General features: G+C 30.1%; 1 protein-coding gene across 1 annotated transcript; it reads left to right on the top strand.

Annotated features, from left to right (window-relative positions):
• The first annotated feature begins 356 nt into the window (after positions 1–356).
• On the top strand, positions 357–12,235 carry LOC124543596. Its single transcript, XM_047121845.1, has 8 exons — positions 357–679; positions 1,869–4,344; positions 4,447–4,705; positions 4,787–4,903; positions 5,442–5,551; positions 5,995–6,127; positions 6,961–7,202; positions 10,309–12,235. The coding sequence occupies exons 1-8, from the start codon at positions 559–561 to the stop codon at positions 10,382–10,384; spliced, it is 3,534 nt and encodes a 1,177-aa protein (XP_046977801.1). The 5' UTR covers positions 357–558; the 3' UTR covers positions 10,385–12,235.
• The last annotated feature ends 1,780 nt before the right edge of the window (positions 12,236–14,015 follow it).

The following is a 14,015-nucleotide window of genomic DNA, read 5'->3' as shown; positions in this document are numbered from 1 at the left end:
TGCCTCAACTTGTCAACCAATCATTACCAACACTGTTCAGTAGTACCAACTGTTCCTATTATTAAGTGATATTTTGATTGAGTTAAAAAAAACAATAGAACCAGCTAATAAAATCTTTCGTTGTTATTTCCCTTTCAATTTCTCAAAATATTGTCATAAAAAAAAAGTCTGAACTATAATTGGATATATGATTTGTAGCTCAAAATCAATGATTTTCAGTACTGTCCTCTTATTTAATATAAAATTATGTTTCAGTAATAGTTTATATATCGTAATATACGTTAATATTATATAATAAAAAAAAAAAATACTAAAAAAAATTTATAGACTGGTAATACTGCACTTCACTCATTTCGGTTCCCCGTCTCTGATGTCCCTGTTTTTGTATTATGATATCAATTAACAACCTTTTAAAATAAAAACAACAAGATTATGATATTCGTAATATACTCATTAGTGTTGTTTGTATTGTTTGCATCATCAATAACTATTTAGTTGCATGTGTTCATTGGTAAAAGTCAGTTAAATAGTAAATTTAATGCAGTGTACTCTAAAATCATGGAATACCAAGATCAAGACATTAATTATGATAATATTATTGAGACTCTTTTGAACACATTTGGTAATGCTCTTAGCAGGGATTGCCTGTTTGCGATTGTTGAAGATTGCGGAGGCGATCGTAAGTATAAATCTAGAGTAAAGTATACTTATTCATTCAATGTATCTTGTTTATTGATTTTCCACACATGCATGTCAATATTCATGTACACAATGTGTATTGCGCGCCATTATTTCCTAGAGCTTATAGATGTCTATAGTTATAGTATGTATAGTAATATAATCTAGGTACAACAAATTAAACTCTATGCTCTGTCTGTAAAAGACTGAATATCTTTGATAGGAAGGTTCATAATCCTTTAATAACATTTTGTTCCGGATGAAGGCTATATTGATTGATTTGGGGGTGCGTTGCATCGATTGCAAGCCGTTGGCTTTCTGATTGTTGTTTATGCTATACTCATAGTATATCATTTTGTTTTGTGTTTTATCTTAGCAAAAATGGGAAAATATGAACTATGTTTATTTATTTTTTGAGTTTTTTTATAGCATATGATTATAAATTTAATATTTGTTATAAGCATTGTAAATAAAAATTGAATGTTTTTTTTCAATTATTAATAATTCAATTAAAATTGAGACTTTTAAGATGATTGTTCACGTGAACAGAAAATTTAAATGTTTCAACAAAATTTAGATAGAGCTCTAGAGCATAATAGCTAATTTAAACTTTGAAAAAAAAATTGAATGTTCATTCCTTTCTGGTATAAAACAGGTATTATTGAGATATTTCTTTCATTTTCTTTAGTTTACGAACAATTTTACAATAAGTAGTTAGTTTTTGACTGATTTTATTAATATTTATAAAATGGACTTTCCTTTCCTTTGTTTATTTTATTCTATGTGAAAATGTAAATAAGTATACAAACTGAATATCTATTAATTTATTGTATCTATTATAACATGTTATGATGTATTAAAAGAATTAATTATTCAATATTTTATGTATTTTTAAGTAATATTAATACATCATATCATATAATTCAAGTAGACTTCTGCAATTCTTGCAATAATCTTTATTAATTAGATATTTATTTGTTTATATTGGTTGTTGTTGTTTATTTCACTTTTCTTAAAATAATTGTTCAAAAATGTCCTATCCCTTTTTTTTATTCCCTTGAAAAAATATTATTTATTCCTTGACTTTTTATTAACTATTTTTAATGTTAAATTTCAGATAAACATATATAACCAACCACACAACAATTAAAATAAAACTTTTCAATAAAAATAATTTTATTTTTCAACAGTTGAACAGTCTGCAAATGCTATAATAAATATGATGGATTGTAATTTGGAGTCAACAAGATGGACCGAAACAAAAGAAAATGTATTAACAGAAAATATTTGTGCAAATCAAATTAACACAAGTCAACAGAATGTTACTTCGTGCAATATGAGTAACGAAAATATACCAAAGACCCCAAGTACAAGTTCTACAGTGGATATTCCTAAAGAAACAAACCATGTGACCTCCTATGCTGGTGCGTCAAGAAAGCCATCCCAGCAAGTTCATCCCCATCAGCCCGCCCAATTTTCACAATATGTACCAAAAAGAAAAATTGCAACATCTCAAAATTTTTGGACAGACCAGTTGAAACAAATCTTAACATACCACAAAGACGGTGCACGCGTTTTGATTATGATGCGAGGATTATCGGGTAGTGGAAAGTCATACCTTGCAAAGAAACTTATTGATGCTATTTACCCGGTTCCGAGTGAACGAAACTATTCCACTCACATTTTCAGTACAGATGATTATTTTATGCATAATAATGTGTATGTGTTTGACAAAAGCAGGCTTAGTGAATTTCATGAACGAAACGAAAGAATGGCAAGAAATAGTATGGTTAGAGGAGTCAGTCCAGTAATTATAGATAATACTAATGTGGAACTTTGGGAAATGAAACCTTATGTATATGAAGGCATTAAAAACGGTTATATAGTTGAAGTAGTTGAACCAAATACACCCTGGGCAAGAAATCCAAAGCAACTTCAGAGAAACACACTTCATAATGTTCCAATACATACTATTCAAAGAAAACTTGAAACCTACCAAAATGGCGTGACTGGTGCCTTTTTAATAAGATATTTTGGATACCATTATGAATCTAGTATGTGTCCCCCCGTATTAAGACTTGTACCACCTATTGTTCGAGAAATCGAAACAGCAGTTCCTGTTGAAAATGATAAAAATATCCCAACAAAAAATGTGGATAATACAAGCCAATCTGTTCAAATTTCCGATAGTAAAGATGTTAATGAACAACCCTCATCTTCTAAAATGTCGGATGCAAATTTATTTAACGAGCTGGATTATCAAACTAGTGAAATTAAAGATGCAAAACAGTCATTGGAAAATACGAATTTAACTGAAATGAAAATATCGCTAGAAGAAATAGAAAAAATAGAAGAAGAATGGGATAATGGTGAAGACTGGAACGACAACTCAAACAAAAATACAGTAAAACAAAGTGAATGTCTTAAATCAGCTGAAGCGAAACCTCAAAGAAAAGATTTACCAAAATCAACGAAGAAAGAAAACTTGTTAGCACCGGTGGAAGAATGTCAAGATTGGAGTAAAATTTCGATGTTTTTACCATCTTGGGGTGAAAGTAGCCGTTTACCAGAAGAGACAAAAATAATTGTAGAGAAAAAGTCAACTTCCACGTGCATTGAATTAGGCGATACTGAAATTTCTGATTTAAAAAATCCTTTCAAAATAATAACAGCCACATCGAGAGACATCAATGAATCATACGTGCAATTAAAGAATACTAAGATTCCTGATAAATGGATGCTAGATAAAAGCACTTCTACCAGTAATAATCAAATTTTAAGTGACGTGCCACGTTGCGGAAATGAAGAAAAGCATTTTAATTTGTTTCGAAAATTGTTTAAAAATATCCCAAGATCAGATTTAAGACATATTTTTGATAATTGTAACGGTGATGTTAATTGGGCAGTTGATATTGTTCTTGATGGTGTGGATAATCAAAATTTAGGTAAACGCGATACTAACGACGTTTCAGACACAGAAGTAGAAGAAGAAAATCAAGAACTTTGCACATGTTTAGCCGCATACGATATTCTACCTGATCAGAACGACTCCTCATCACCAATTGAACCAGTTGAGCAAAATATAGTTCAGACTATGTCACCAATAAATACAAAAAAAGGTAAAAGAGAAATAACAATGTCAGAGGCATCTATACAATTGAAACGACAAATAGAAGAAAACGTTGTTATACCAGACGCTCATTACTCACAACATTGCTTAAAAATAAGAAGAATTCGGCGCGGTGAATGTATTACAGAGGAAAATAATGAAGAAAGTGTAAGTGCTTCGAATAATACGGAGGATCTACTTGATGAAAATAATATTCCGAGTACATCAGGACTATCAGAAGAAAATGTAAACGATGACAATATTGTCCGTGCTAGTAAAAATGATGATAGTGAAGCAAGTGACGGCGAACAGACAACTGAAGATGAACTTGATGAGGTAGTAAATATCAACGTAGGACATGTGTTCATAAAGCAGTTAGATGCGTTATTTGGGCGGGCTGATATGGAATATCCAGCTTCAATAAAACCTAGGCTTAGTATACGTACGTCGCTTTTGAATGAGATTAATGCCTTATGGATGGAGTCACTAATGCACCAAATCGAAGAATGCTCTAAACAAACCGATTTAATGATTAAACAGGATGAAGAATTTGCGAGGTTTTATATTTATTTTAATTTAGTTTGTCATTTATAATTTAAAAAGAAATTGCTTTTTACATATTCAATTGGTAAAATTAATGTTTTATTTTTACATTTTAGAACATTATTATTAAAAGAAGAGGAATTATTAAGAGAAGGAAGGGAACCTGAGATCCCGGATTTTAAAGAAATTATGGACATGGATTTAGCACTTACGTTGTATTATAAAGATGTGGAGGAATGGCGTAACCGTGAACCTGCTGATTTAGCAGCCAAACTTTCCAGAGATAAGTTGTATAACTTATTTCCGGAGATTTCCAAAGATATCTTGTCTGAGTTGCTCATGGCTCATGACAACAATTTTCAAACAACTGTTGAGGTATATAACATATTAATTGACATTTTACTAGTAGAAGTATTTAAAAAGGATAATAAATTTTACAATTTTCTCATACTTCAGGTACTATTGATTTCAACGGGTCGCGCTAATATCCTTGACAAGAAAAATGGCATCAGTAAATTTGTCATGGAGAAGGAAATAGAGAGGCAAGAGAAAATTCTCGAAAAAGAAAAAAAGGTAAGAACTTTTTTTATAAACTTATTGTCAAACTATTTGTAAAATAAATCATTTCTATTTTTTCATCATGTTTCGGGTAAAATTTTCTGCGTTGTTTATCGAATCCATGTTTGTAATAACTGCAGACTTCACTAGATATTAGTATGGATTTGCCATTTATTCAATTCCATTTTGAAACAAAAATGAATTCGAAAAAAGCAATAGTATTTCTTTTAGCAAAGTACACACAAATAAATTAAGCTTGCCGAGCCAGTTTACAAACGTCTCATTAAATAGTAATATGTTTCACGTCTCAGCATCATTAAGAGTTTTCTGCTTTTTGTCTTTGTAACTAAGCTCAAAGTTTTCTGCGATCAACTGTTAGATGATAAATCGATAGTAAAAAAGCCTATTTAAATTTTCTATAGTTTTCGAAATTAAGAATTAGTTTTGAAAAAATTGCTTGGAGACTTGCATACTTGACGCGTGCATCCCATAACCGTATTCCGGTCGTGTTTGATATTTCACGACCGTTTTCTAGATTGTTCGTATATTTCAGGAACTGTCACAAGTCGAATGGCCATTGCTGCCAACTCCGGAGAAGGTTGATATGGAAACGGTGCAGATGTATCGGGACCAGGCCGAGAATCATTTGTCAAGACGAAACTTGTTAGTGGTTTTCTAGTACATTTCTTGTTAATTGTAATATTGTATTGTTTTAAGTCCGTCATGGTAAGTTTCATCCATTCATATATTTAACCACCAACGTCAATAATTAAAAATGAACAGTCAGTGAGTCAGTGTAACTACAGACACAAGGTCACATAAATGTCTTAGTTTTCATAATTGATGGTATATTTACGATGAAAGCGGTGTTTGATATTTCTTACAATGAAATATCTGGTGTTGGTAACCACTTATGATCAGGTTGCCAAATTACCAGTTCAGCTTTATTATTTAAAAAATGTGTTTTTTTTTAATGACATAAATATGAGAAATGTTAATCTTTTTTACTGGCAACACTCAAAAAGATCAACGGGTAACTCCCGCATATTTAATATAAGTATAGTATTAATATGTATCGATTAATCATTATATGATTTAATTTATAGAAACTTTCAAAAGGCTCAAGATTACATACGAAGAGGCATGACTCAAGTGGCGACATATTACTCAGACTACGCGTCTTATCACACCAAGAAATATGAACAAGCTAACAGTTTGGCAGCTGCCACACTTATGCAGGTATGTATTACTAGAAAACCGTGCATCTTTAATGTTGCGAAATGAAAGTTTAAATCATTTTTATATGTTCTGAAATCTATATACTAATATAATAATATATTCAGTAGCAATTCATTAATTATGTAAGACAATTTAGAAGGGAGGCGATCGACCATGTTTTATTTTTATTTGAAAGAAGGTAGGACATTTCTAAGGTTAGATCATAAATATACGCAAAGTTAGTAAAGTAACTGCGCTCTGCGTCTGCCGGGAACTCCCCGTTTGTAAACTATGTCTTGTTCGATTTAACGACACTCGTTATTGTTCTAATGAGGATTTTTGATATATATTAATTTAGTAATTTATATAGCTTATAAATTGTTGGCGAATTTATTTACTGTCTACATAAACGTATTATGCTATAATTAAAAATATATTTACGACATATGTACACAGCATGTAATATTTTGTTTAATTAATCAATTATAGCTTATGATATATCATAAGCTCGATCGATAATCGATATTATGTGACTTTTCCGTATTAAGACACATACTCCTCTTTTTGTGCGAATCCAAAAAAACAAGAAAATTATCTACCTCTTTTCAAAATTCCTATACTTAATGTACTGAATATATATGGCGTTAATAATAGGTTCTTCGCAAACATAATAATTTTAACCATTAAAAGTTATTATTTTTAAATATACTATATAAACTTAATATAAGAAACTACACTTTGAATTAGTTGCAACTTGTTGATGTAGCCTTTTCATACCTTAATACTAAACTATAGGAAGAATTATAGTATGTATTTGTAAAATGGCCTTAAAACGTTTGCGTTTTATTTTGTAGTTGCACGCATTGAACTGCGCAGATAATGCCACGATCGACCTACATTACCTTCGAGTAGGGGAAGCAAAGGAGTCCCTTGATTTATTCCTTGACACACATATCCAGAAATTGAAAGAGACGCAAGGTAGAACTGGTATCAGGTCGCACACCCTCTTCTTCATAACCGGGCGTGGACTGCACAGCAACGGGAAACCCCGAGTTAAGCCAGCTGTCATGAAGAGACTTCAAGAACGAGGATTGAGGTGAGTTTAGAATTTTTAAGATTTCTTTATAAATAAAACGAACTCTTTAATTTATTAATTTTGTTAATGATGAACCGAAAGTTTTATTTTTAAGATCGCGTGTTTGTAACTATTCCTGAAGTCACCAACTTTCTATTGACAACAGAGAAACTTTTGTGAACACCTGGTCAATGACAACCAAAGTTTTAAGTAAAATGATTGTTTACTTTAAATAAAACATTTTATTTAAATAAAACTAATTATAACGGATGAATCGCGTATATTAATTATTTTTAAACATCCCGACGTTTCGAGCACTTTGCAGTGTTCGTGGTCACGGGTAGACTAAGATGACATTTGTCTATTTGAAGAACAAATTGTTCTTCAAATAGACAAATGTCATCTTAGACAAATGTCATCTTAGTCTACCCGTGACCACGAACACTGCAAAGTGCTCGAAACGTCGGGATGTTTAAAAATAATTAATATACGCGATTCATCCGTTATAATTAGTTTTATTTAAATGTGTAATAATCGCGAAAATTTAAGACAACATTATGAAAACATTTTATATAAAACTATATCATCAGAGTATCTTCAAAATTGATAATATCTAGATAAGCTAGCTTTTACTTGCATGTGTGCTTTATATGCTAAATATATAAATAAATGTTTTATTTATAAACCACACGGAGAGAAATTACAAGTAAATAAACTTTGAAATTGAATTGGAGTAGTCTATGGTATTCACTATGGATTCGTGATAAAATGGCGTTTTCAATGACGTCAAAATTGTTATCTTAACGGGAATCTTAAAAAGAAGAAGGTGGGTGGCCACTTGCCATCCTATTGTCTATATCCTGAAAAATATAACTATATGAACATCACTGTAGCTTGTTACCTAATAAAACAATAATATTTCGTACTTTTTGGAATATTCTGTACTTATTGAGACTTGAACTGTGGTCAACGAAATCTCAGAATAGTTTCTATGATTTAAACCGCTGCTTAAAAAAAGCGACCTGTGTTATATCCTATCCAATGTGAACAATAGGATATTTTCGTTAATCAAAAAAATATTATGAAATTTAATAAATAAATGATTAAAATATTTGTAGAAATATTCTTTAATATTTTGATTTTAAGTTTTAAAGGCGCATTATTGTTTTAAAATTATAAGTCGTAATTTGGAGTCAGTATTTCACGTGAAGGCACGAAACGAGCCGCCATGTTATGGCGTCAGAATAAGGCAAAAACTCTTATTCCAATATTGTTAGTCAACAATCATACTGATTGTAATTCAATATTTTCGATGAATGAGTGCCAGTCATTCATACAACTGTTGTTTTTAGTAAAGAAGCGTTACCAAAATGACATACACCATTATTGCACGAAAAAACGGTTTAAAATTTAATATAAGTTTATGGCAAGAAAACATGATAGTTTTGCACAAATATATTTTTTGTGGCTTTTTATTTAAAAAATCCACAATTTGAAGGTAGAAACAAACATAGTAGATATCACTGAATATTCTCTAGCAGTATTTGATCATATTTGCCGAGTTGACACAAATAATCAAATTTATAAGACAGACATAAATGATAAGTTACGGTATGAAAGGCAGTTTATTGCGTTATTATCAACAGCTGATTTTAATCATATTATTTCGATATTATTTATTCAGGTAGCCTCTGATTACATATCGAATCGTCACTTTACAAGATTAAGTAAAACAAGCAGATAAATTTATTAAACATTATAAACAACAACTTTTGTTTGAGATTTAATGCATATTTAAAAATATTCATTACTATATAACATAAGAATAACGGTAAATTGTTAAAATCATTAAGTTCAGTATTAATTCAAATCAGAAGTATAACATTTAAGATCTACCTATTTCTGGTCTAGATAATATACTAGTAACGGTTTCGAAAATAAATTAACTTGAGAAGCCGACTTTTAGGATTTTTTTTAATTGCATACAACTTCAATATAAACAGAAACAGCCAAACCATCGTTTCATTCCCAAAGTGTGATATTATCCATAAATTATGTAATTTTACATATGGTCTTTATATTTTGAAGTATGAAATTGGATTGTTTACTATTATATTATAAATAACTCAACTGTGCTTTCCTATTTAGCCTGTAAATTAAATTTTAATTGTATTTATATACTTTGGGATATTGAATTACGTTTATATTTTTACTACTCTAACACCTTTCTTGTATTTTACCCTATCATGTGTAAGTTCCAGATGACATATATTTTTTATATAATAAAATTTATTAAATTATTTAGACGCTATAATAAACATAGGATAGTTGTGTACTTGTAATGTTAATCTGCCTATCAGCTAGCATCGAAATCAGATTGATTTTGATCATCGCTATCGTCCATAAAAAATATTAAGCAGAAACGGATTATATACTAATTCTTATTTTTATAACTAATCACTGTGATCTGTAATACCAAGTCGTAGCGAAAATATTTATTTATTTTTAGTTTTTGTGTAAAAAATCGATATGACACAATCCTACTTAATATTGAGCAACAACCATGAATATATTAAGAAGTTGCTACATTGCTGAACTTTAGTAACGATTCTATTTATTATATAATCTTCCTCTATCGATTTTTCTTTCAACCTACCTGGTGCCTTAACGATTTAATCGAAAGTAACGCTATATTAAATTATTATTTCTTTATATACATATGTTACGTTAACTAAACAACATTAAATTACTAAATAAAACCGATTATACTTATAGTATATTTATTAGCCCTTTCCCATTTTGAAAAATATTATATTTGAATTTCGAGTAACCTTATCAGTCGTTTCGATTTCATAAAATGTTTGGTATCAATTACATGATGTGACATCGTTGTGATTGAATATAAAAGTGAAATGTCACAACTTCCACGCCGGGCCAAGAACACTAAGGAAAACGTTTTGAAGTTGATTCTACACTATCTTCAGTGTTAGTGTATAAATAAATTGACACAATCAGGGACATTTTCATCAATTGCTGTTTATCGAATAGATCGCGCGTGAATTATAACAAAACTAACGATAAAACAAAAAGTATCAGCTTATTATATTTGCTTTTTTTTTATTTGCAGCTTTTACGAACGCAATCCCGGCTTGCTCACTGCCAAGGTCTGCGCGGAAGACAAGCTATCCTACCAAATAGCTTAGGATCAGTTGAAATCGTCTAGAGACGGACGATTTCAACAAGATATTTGACAATACGAGACGACTCCTCCAGTCCCCTACTACCCGAACAATGCGGTATATATACACTATCCCGTGTACCCATGGCCCATGTTTCAGGCCTACAAAACGGTCTATATCGACTCGTACACGGGTCCTCGGGCGACAATGTTTTTTTACAGACATTTTATATATCTAGGGTAGTGTTGATGTTCAAATTATACTGTGGATTTAAGGTTGCGTCCTTAAAACGAAGAAGTCCTTCCAAGAACTTATCTACGGCATTTGGGCGGGTTACGTTCGAAGATAACGCGTTCAAATTTTGCTGTGACGGAACTGTTGATGTGACTTTAGTTATAATTTCTCTAAGTGTTTCTAGAGGTTAGTATGTAAGGATCTTCATGTGAATTTCATTTGTTTTTAAGTTTAAATGAATTCGATTGAAAATTGTTAATTTCTTTATAAGATTATATTTAAGGAAACCTTAAAAATGTTTCGTTGAATCACAACTATTTTGATTATTTTGTTATATAATGTTTTATGAATAGATCATTGTACATAAATGCCATAACATTTATTAATAATTATTGTAAAATTTTTAACAATTTACACTTACGTTTTTCAACGTTACAAGGTGTTTTCGCCAGGCTTGGAAATCTTATATTTAATCTTTAATAGGACGATGTGATTGTACACGATATGTGATTAAAAAAAAATTGTTATAAACGTTCAATGTTACCCTTTACTTGAATAAAAAGTAAATGGTTTACGGATTTGCTATAACTAGCACAATCTATTTTTGGAAATTTATTACGAATGTCACGGACAAGGTCCTAGAGATAAATAAATCTTGAGACTGACTAAGCGAAGTTATTACGATTGATTTTCATTTTGAATAACAGAAATATTAAAGTTTTAAATTAAATTATACAAACTTAAACGCAGTATTCATAATATAAAATGATCATTTTAGCGAAAGTGTCGAAAAATTTATAACCTTGAAGATTAAAAGTTTTAGAATTAAAATTAATTTAATATATCATTCATTAAAACGTAGCATTGTAAATAGTAAATTAGAACTGTTTTAAATGTGTAAGTTACATTAAAAAATTCACATTTCTTATAATAGTTTATCACAGATTAAATATCGTAACAAGGTTAGGTATATTTGCTGTATATAATACATGAATAATTATTTTGCTCAATTTATTTACCGATTAAATTTATTTTAAAGAAAGAACTAATAAGTATTTAACGAATTTATACAAGTAAGTATATAAAGTATGTTTTGTAAATTAACCAAACATTCTACGAATTCCAACAAGAAGATATCATATCAATTGAATGTAAATGAAATGTATAATTTTTTTCTATATTTATCATACTATAATACTAATAATAAATAAGTATAAGTTAAGTTACATGATCGCTTCAATATATTTAATGTTTTCGTATACGCACAGAAATGCATACAAACGTTGATCTTGCCAACAAGCTAATTTGAGCTTTATGTATATAGATATAAACTACATTCTAATAAATCTCGTTTCTCGGTAGATTCTCGCACAAATATGGCGTTAAATATATCAACCAATGAGATTAAAAGAACGTATAGGGCGCAAAATGCATCAACCAATAATAATGTTAGAATGGAAGATTTGACGTGAGGAATTTCAACCAATCAAATTGCTCTAATGTAATTGTGAAGCGATTCTATTGGTGGATGTAGTACTAAAAATTTGCGTACAGCGCAGCTTGTTTCCTTTGAACGTGGGTTATATGCTAATTTATCTGGGAATACATATTTTCTTAATATATTATTGTTCTGAGCGTTTGATGATCAGTCATATTTGTTGTACTATTCCTCGCTTTGTGGTCGTTTTATGTGACGCGGGACGTTTGGGTGTATAGAGCTTGAAGTCCATTTTTTAAAGTCAATAAAAACAAATGACATCAGTTTTCGAAATATGTATCCCTTAATAGGCCTGGGCTTCGGGTTCGTGGCCCACGGGTTCATAGTAACGCGGTATTGTCTCTGGTCTTAGTGTATGGATAACGCCTTTTAGAATGATCATTAAAAAGTCCCTTTTAGTTTTGTTATATAGCGCAAGTTCCTGTTTCGTGAATTTTATTGTCCTGTGCTTAACACTTAAGGACATTTAGTATGTTATTAAAACAGGGTTTTAATTTACTTATCAGGAAGTTTGAAGTTAATTTTAGATACACGTATTTATTCACTTGCATACGCTCAATTAAAACACGGTTTCGGCTTTATTCCGTCATATATGTGTATGATAAATAGACTAATTATATCACAATAACATTTTCAATTTAATTGATACATAGAGAAACATAAGTACAAACTTTCGTATACAACCAGTATCGTACGCACAACATAGATGTAGCGTCAGCAAAATTCGTAAAACCGATCATATCCGAATTAAGTACGCTATCCCAAATTATCAAGATTTATTTCTTATTTGAATATGATCTTTATACAAACGTAATAACTTGTATATCATATGACATAATATTCGTCAATTTGACACGTCAATTTACACTCGCTTGCTTTCTCTGACGCTAGAATCTATAGCGACGAATAGCGTCGAATGGCACGATAGGGAGCTATTTTTATTGGTTATATAAATCGGCAGGAATCGGTTTTATTGAATTTGCCGATGCGAGTTGTGTCGTACTATAAATGCTTACAATATTTTATGAAAATGATATTTTCGGTCATATACCCACTGTAGAGAATATTACAAATTATTTTTATTTACAATTAACATACCTCAAATAATATCAGCCTTTAAACTTACGTCCTTCTTCTGTAAATAGATTCTATAATAAGTGATATTTTAGGTTCGTCCTATTAACAAATAAATTTCACATTTTTTCTATTTCTTATAAAATGTTTAGCAAGTTAAAAAATCCAAGTAATTATTTCTTTTTTATATTACAAATAAATATATTTATAACTTTTGTATATAAATGTCATTACTACAAGTATTTCTACATAAAGAATTCCTATACTTATGGACGATACAGTGTCTATCGATATTATATTACTACTGATAATGTGTTTGAAATGAAAACTTTACATAATAAAATATGTAGTTTGTAAATGGATATAGTATCGCTTTTAAAGTTATTGCTGATATAATTCATAATATCTAGGCAGTAATATCTTCTGAACACATTATTCTTTAAGATAAACTACGTGTAATGGATTTTGTGTAATGAAATTGAGTCTAAAGACGATATGAAAATGAAGAAATATACATTTGTGTCAATTGAAAAACGTCAATAGGCAAGTTTACTTGACGTTTTTAAACTTAATGGATGTTATATGTGTTCAGAAAGAAATGTTATACAGAAGAACGTGACACGGTGAAATAGTATTGTGCTCATTGTTTTGACTCTTGTCAATTAGAATAAGGCTTCAATGGTTAACGTTGCTTTTATGTGCTATCTAGGTGTGATTAAATCTTGAATTCAATATGATTGATGTCGTAGATTAGATATATGTAGATCGGCCGATTTTTGAAAGACTGAAGAAAAAAAAATTGAATCGATTAATCGCTGATTAAATATATTTGTAATTCGATACATCGAT

The sequence above is a fragment of the Vanessa cardui genome, chromosome 3 (assembly GCF_905220365.1).
Source record: "Vanessa cardui chromosome 3, ilVanCard2.1, whole genome shotgun sequence".
Classification (NCBI taxonomy): domain Eukaryota; kingdom Metazoa; phylum Arthropoda; class Insecta; order Lepidoptera; family Nymphalidae; genus Vanessa; species Vanessa cardui.
This window is presented reverse-complemented; position numbering and strand designations above follow the sequence as displayed.